The following is a 7,168-nucleotide window of genomic DNA, read 5'->3' as shown; positions in this document are numbered from 1 at the left end:
GTGCCAAGCACCTCCGCCGCAGAATGCACCCCCGACGGGAGCGCCGCGGCCACACCAACCCTCCACGTGCAAGACCGAATCCACCCAAAAAAAGTCACTTAACAAGAAGCCAAAAAGTGCAAAAACAACAATGCTCGCGCTGCAGGAGCCGCGAACGACCGCAGGGACACAACATTAGGTACACCTGCAGGTTCATATGTTTGTAAATCTGACTGTGATGATGCAGCGAATTAAGTTCTAAAGCTTAGTGATATATCAGATTGTAGATGTTTTTTGTTTTTTTACCCTTCGCGTTCATATTTCGCTGTGTTTGTTGCATTTTTGTTGTGTTTCGCTTGATTGTAAAATATGTGGATGGAGAGGGGGTGTGACATTCATATGTTGTCAATATTCAGTGTTTTATCGGTCATAGTTAATATTGTAAATCACAAATTCTTTATTTTCATGTACATTCTGGGTGTCTCATTCAGTAAAAAAAAAGTACAATTCCATTCCATTTTTCAAGGTGGTCTGTCATAACGTTTTTAGCATTCAATCAGACATTATTGTGAGGTTTTGTATTAGTGTTCCTAAAAATCAGATATATTGGCCCACACACACATTTTTTTTCTCAAAAAAGTCAAAATAATTTCCCAGGCCTGGTATAGAGGTTAAATTGTGTCCTCATTGCAAACACTTTTTTGACACTGAACTATAAGGGGGAAATAACTACAAAAGCACATCATATTCACTTACAAAATACATCAGTTAAAAGAATACATAATGTTGGTTATAGAGAACATATAGACCCTTTATTTATTAAATCCAAAATTATTTGGTGCAGTTACAAACAACTCTTCCGTCAACCACGACCATCATCGCTCGCAGCTCACAAGCCAAATACTAGAGTGCGTGAACATTGTTCCAAAGTACGGATTTTGTGATGATTTATTGTTCATACAAAAGTAAACTTTTAAATGTGCAAAGGCAGTGATATACGATAAAACAGGGCGGCAGCTAAATCACTTCGCCGTCCAGCCCCTCCTTACCACACAAGAAAACTCCCCAGGTGAACAGTTGATTTTAATACTTCCCAATGCTGACATAAGACAACCATGCGACTTATGTCCCATATGTACTTTAACTTTATATAGTAGCCATAAACAGTTAGCTTCTAAAACTGGGGTGCCCAAAGTGCACCCCAGTGCATTCTTCTCATATATATACATACTTGCCAACCCTCCCGTTTTTAGCGGGAGAATCCCGGTATTCAGCGCCTCTCCCGACAACCTCCCGGCAGAGATTTTCTCCTGACAAACTCCCGGTATTCAGCGGAGCTGGAGGCCACGCCCCCTCCAGCTCAATGCGGACCTGAGACTGAGTGGGGACAGCCTATTCTCACGTCCGCTTTCCCACAATATAAATATGCTTGCAAGTTCCAAAACGAATGGAAACCAGAATTTCAGTTCATCCAGGACAGTTCGAAGGGGAAGGTGTATGTTGCCTGTAAATATGTAGAACAGACTTCTCCATTGAACACGGTGGCCGAAATTATATACTCAGTCATGAACGGAGAAGTTAAACAGGACAATACTGCCATCTAATGGATAGATAATTCAAGTATTTCTTTTATGTAAATAAAATAAATATATATATATATATATATATATATATATATATATATATAGCTAGAATTCACTGAAAGTCAAGTATTTCATACATATAATATATATATATATATATATATATATATATATATATATATATATATATATATATATATATATATATATATATATATATATATATATATATATATATATATATATATATATATATATATATGAAATACTCGAGTTGGTGAATTCTAGCGGTAAATAACCACGCCCCCCGCCCCCTACCCCCCACCTCCCGATATTGGAGGTCTCAAGGTTGGCAAGTATGTATATATATATATATTATATATATATAATATAACCTTAGAGGAAAAATCGCACTTATAACATTTGTACGCATGTACAACACTTAAAACCTTTAGCACAGGGGTGTCAAACGTACGGCCTGCGGGCCTGAACAGGTTTCATCCGGCCCGCGGGATGAGTTTGCTATGTATAAAAATTAGCTGAAATTTTTTAATGAAAGAAACTGCTGTTCTAAATGTCTCCACTAGATGTCGCAATAGCAATTCTTTGTAGATGATGCTACATATGCAAAAAACATAAACCACATGATGTTAGTGCACCAGTCGAGGAAAATGATCAAACTACATAAATAACATCCCGTAATTTGATTTTGATATGATTTTTTTATCTTGATAGATTGAAAATTAACACCAATGAGTTGACTGATGAACATTATCACATCATTTATTCAGAAAGTATAAATAATGACAAATAAAGATAGAATACTATTTGTAAGTGTAAAAAAATCCAACGATGTTATGTTTTGTACATTTTCAGAATGTGCTTGTTCAATTTTTAAACAAAACAATCCAAAGTTGTCTTTATTTTTAAGTTATCGTGCTGTGATTTTATCAGTCCGGCCCACTTTGGAGTAGATTTTTCTGCATGTGACGCCCGATCTGAAATTAGTTTCACACCCCTGCTTTAGCATATCAGTATGTGAACTTGAAGGATGGAACGTATTAAGCAAAGAAGTCAAACAATGTACTGATGTGATCCAGTAAAAGAGGCTGTTCAAACAAGTGTTTACAAAGTAACAGGAAGAAGATTTATGATAGACGTCATGAACCTTTTGAGAGTAAGGTCATATCGAAAAGGGTATGATTAAGTAAGCCTTGTTTCTTCCTGTTTCTGTTCGGACATGCTGTAAAGAAAAATGTAAAATATGTTATTTTCCCTTATTGATACTGTATAAATGTTCGAATTAAACTTCAGCCAACCAACCAATTTATGTCACTGAATTTTTTGCAGTAGAATTTTGTGAAGTGCATTTTTTTTTTCACGTCAGATAATGCTGACAATTTCATAGAATGCAAATTTCTAAGCAAAATGTGTGTTGAGAAATTCAGTTTGTCAAAATACAGGGTTTGAAATTCATTGTGTAAAGATTCAGTGTAAAAGTGATTGAATACAAAGTCAGTGCTGAAACATTCACTGCAAAACATATTTGTTGATTCAAAAAGTCATGGCTCACTTCTGTTAAATTAAGACTCAATCAATCCTGTCTCAGAAGCAGCCAATGAGGTGCTTAAGTCTTAAATGACTGGAAGTGGGTGTTGAGTTTTGAAGCAGCAAATATTTCTGCACTGATCTTTATACTTGAATTGTTTTTACACTGCATTTTTATTCAATTATATTGTCCGTATAATTTGATGTAAAAAAAAAATTCAGTTACATAAATTCACTGTCCAAAACAAGCTTTTGTATTAAAGACACAATTTAACCTCCATAGGTCTGCATAAGTATTGATACTGGTAACTGCCAGTGTATTATCATACAGTTGCCTAAAAAGTTGAAATTATCCTCTGTTTTTTTTTAATTTAGTCAGTTTTCTTACTTTGAGCTAATGCGACCAGGGGCGACAGGTGGGGTACGCCCTGGATTTATTGCCAGTCAATCCCAGGGCTTACGCTGTAGACCAGGGGTGTCCAAAGAGTGGCCCAGGGCCCAATTTCGGCTTGCAACTTGTTTTTTTATTGCCCCTTGACAGATTGTAAAAATAAAATGAATTAGTTATTATTAATTGGGTTGAGTTTTTCCTTACCCTGATGTGGGATCTGAGCCGAGGATGTTGTTGTGGCTTGTGCAGCCCTTTGAGACACTCGTGATTTAGGGCTATATAAGTAAACATTGATTGATTGATTGATTGATTAAGATATGTTAAAAGTAGTGCTGTCAAAAATATTTTCTTCAAATCATGATTAACGGCCGTTGTGTCCTTGGGCAAGACACTTCACCCTTGCACCTGATGGGTCGTGGTGAGCGCCTCGCTTGGCAGCTTCCCCCATCAGTGAGTGAATGTGTGTGAGAATGGGTGAATGTGACGTATAATTTAAAGCGCTTTGGTTATCATTCCAGGTATAATAAAGCGCTACATAAATACAGACCATTGACCATTATTACCATGATTAATCAAAGCATTACTAGTAGTATTACTCACTTGCATAATTAAAATGTACTTAAAAATTTCAATTAGTAAAAAACAACAGTATTTGTACACAAATGCAATTTTATTGTTAGAATAGATAAGAAGGTAAAAGTAATACAGAATAGTGCTGCTAGGATCCTGATGACAGTGTGGGAATACGACCATATCACACCAATTTTCAAATCCCTTCACTGGCTTCCTGTTCCACTCAGGGTTGAATACAAAGTCTCCCTACTAACCCACCAGTGCCTACATGGAAATGCCCCCCTCTACCTCAAAGAACTACTCACCCCCAAATCCTCCGCTCCGGACAGGCTAACCTCCTCCAACCTCCGAGGACAAAGCTACAAACAATGGGAGACCGGGCTTTCTGCTCCGCCGCTCCCAGTCTGTGGAACGCTCTCCCTGACCACCTGAGGGCACCACAGACTGTGGATGCTTTTAAAAAAGGCTTAAAAACCCTTCTTTTTAAAAAAGCCTTTTCTTTTATATGTATGCACACTAGTTCTAGCTATTAGGCTGTTCTAGTTTTTTTTTTTAATTATCTTTTAATTTTATTTTTTTTAATACACTGTAGCACTTTGAGGTTGTTTGCTCAATGTAAAGTGCTTTTTACAAATAAAATCTATTATTATAATTATTAAAATAATTTGTGTGAATACTCTGCACGTATCCATAATTAATGCAATATTTGTGATTAATCGCATGAGTTAAATCGTTATTTTTGACAGCCCATATTATATTACACCAATTTCCCATGTCACCTATAACACAAAACTAACGTGGATGTTTTGTTCAGGTACCTTAGCATACATTGATGTACACTGGTTTGCTTTTAGCATTTAATGTATCAAAGCCGCTGCATTCTTAAATTTTTCTGAATGTGGCCCTAGCTGGAAAAGTTTGTACACCCTTGCTGTAGGTGAAGAAGCATTCACACTGATGTACAGTTTAGAGTCTACACACGCATGTTTATAAAAATGTGGGCATGAAACTGGGGAACGCCACTGACATCCCACCTCTTTACTTCCCCCAAAGGTGTCTGCCACCGACCTGCCAGCAATCAGTAGATGTCCGCTCTTTCGGACACCACAGGTGGTATGTCCCATCCTGGTCCTTCCCCGGGTGCGGGCCTTTCGCCGGGCCCCATCCTGGGCCCCAGCCCTGGACCGGACCCGTCGCCCGGCTCCGTTCACAGTATGATGGGACCCAGCCCCGGGCCCGGAACCCCCAACGCGGCCCACGGCATGCAGGGGCAAGCGCAGGGCGACTTCTCCCAGGATGTCATGTATTCTATGCACAAGGTAAACACAAATAACGCGGCCGTCTTGTGTGTCTGTGTGAGCTGTGTTTGTCTCAGACTAAATGTGTGTCTCAAAGACACATTATTATGCCTAATTTTGTTGTGATGCCCCGCTAGATGCATTAAACAATGTAACAAGGTTTTCCAAAATCAATAAACTCAAGTTATGGAAAAAAATGCCAACATGGCACTGCCATATTTATTATTGAAGTCACAAAGTGCATTATTTTTTTTAACATGCCTCAAAACAGCAGCTTGGAATTTGGGACATGCTCTCCCTGAGAGAGCATGAGGAGGTTGAGGTGGGGGGGGGGGGTAGAGGGTAGCGGGGGGTGTATACTGTAGCGTCCCGGAAGAGTTAGTGCTGCAAGGGGTTCTGGCTATTTGTTCTGTTGTGTTTATGTTGTGTTACGGTGCGGATGTTCTCCCGAAAGGTGTTTGTCATTCTTGTTTGGTGTGGGTTCACAGTGTGGCGCATATTTGTAACAGTGTTAAAGTTGTTTATACAGTCACCCTCAGTGTGACCTGTATGGCTGTTGACCAAGTATGCCTTGCATTCACTTGTGTGTGTGAAAAGCCGAAGATATTATGTGATTGGGCCGGCACGCAAAGGCAGGGCCTTTAAGGTTTATGGCGCTCTGTTCTTCTCCCTACGTCCGTGTACCACTCCGTACAGCGGCGTTTTAAAAAGTCATACATTTTACTTTTTGAAACCGATACCGATAATTTCCGATATTACATTTTAAAGGATTTATCGGCCGATAATATCGGCAGTCCGATATTATCGGCAGTCCGATATTATCGGACATCTCTTTTTTATATATATATATATATATATATGTATATATATATATATATATATATATATGTATATATATATATATATATACATATATATATATGTATATATATATGTATATATATATATATATACATATATATATATGTATATATATATGTATATATATATATGTATATATATATATACATATATATATATAATGTATATGTATATATATACATATATATATATATATATATATATATATATGTATGTATATATATATATATATATATATATATACATATATATACATATGTGTATATATATATATATATATGTATATATATATATACATATATATATGTGTATATATATATATATATGTATATATATATATATATATATACATATATATATATATATATATGTATATATATATATATATATATATATATATATATATATGTATGTATATGTATATATATATATATATATATATATATACGTATATATATATATATATACATATATATATATATATATATATATATATACATATATATATATATATATATATATATATATATATATATATATATATATATATATATATATATATATATATATATATATATATATATATATATATATATATATATATATATATATATATATATATATATATATTAAAAGCATTTATATAATATATATATATATAAAATATATACCGGTATGTATAAAAAATATATTTATATATATATATTAGGGCTGCAACAACTAATCGATTAAAATCGATTATTAAAAAATAGTTGGCGATTAATTTAGTCATCGATTCGTTGGATCTATGCTATGCGCATGCGCAGAGGCAATTTTTTTTAAATTGTTTTTTTAATTTTTGTATTTTTTTAATAAACCTTTATTTATTAACTGCAACATGTACAAACAGCTGAGAAACAATAATCAAAATAAGTAGGGTGCCAGTATGCTGGTTT

General features: G+C 35.1%; 1 protein-coding gene across 2 annotated transcripts in view; it reads left to right on the top strand.

Moving 5' to 3' along the window:
• Window positions 1-7,168, top strand: part of smarca2 (SWI/SNF related, matrix associated, actin dependent regulator of chromatin, subfamily a, member 2) — a 141,391-nt gene that overhangs the window by 1,545 nt on the left and 132,678 nt on the right. For both annotated transcript variants that reach the window (XM_062025102.1, XM_062025101.1), the window contains exon 2: window positions 5,128-5,393. In XM_062025102.1, the coding sequence (XP_061881086.1) occupies window positions 5,160-5,393 (234 nt within the window). In that variant the 5' untranslated portion in view covers window positions 5,128-5,159. The remainder of the gene's footprint in view (window positions 1-5,127; window positions 5,394-7,168) is intronic.

The sequence above is a fragment of the Entelurus aequoreus genome, linkage group LG17, assembly GCF_033978785.1.
Source record: "Entelurus aequoreus isolate RoL-2023_Sb linkage group LG17, RoL_Eaeq_v1.1, whole genome shotgun sequence".
Lineage (NCBI taxonomy): Eukaryota > Metazoa > Chordata > Actinopteri > Syngnathiformes > Syngnathidae > Entelurus > Entelurus aequoreus.
This window is presented reverse-complemented; position numbering and strand designations above follow the sequence as displayed.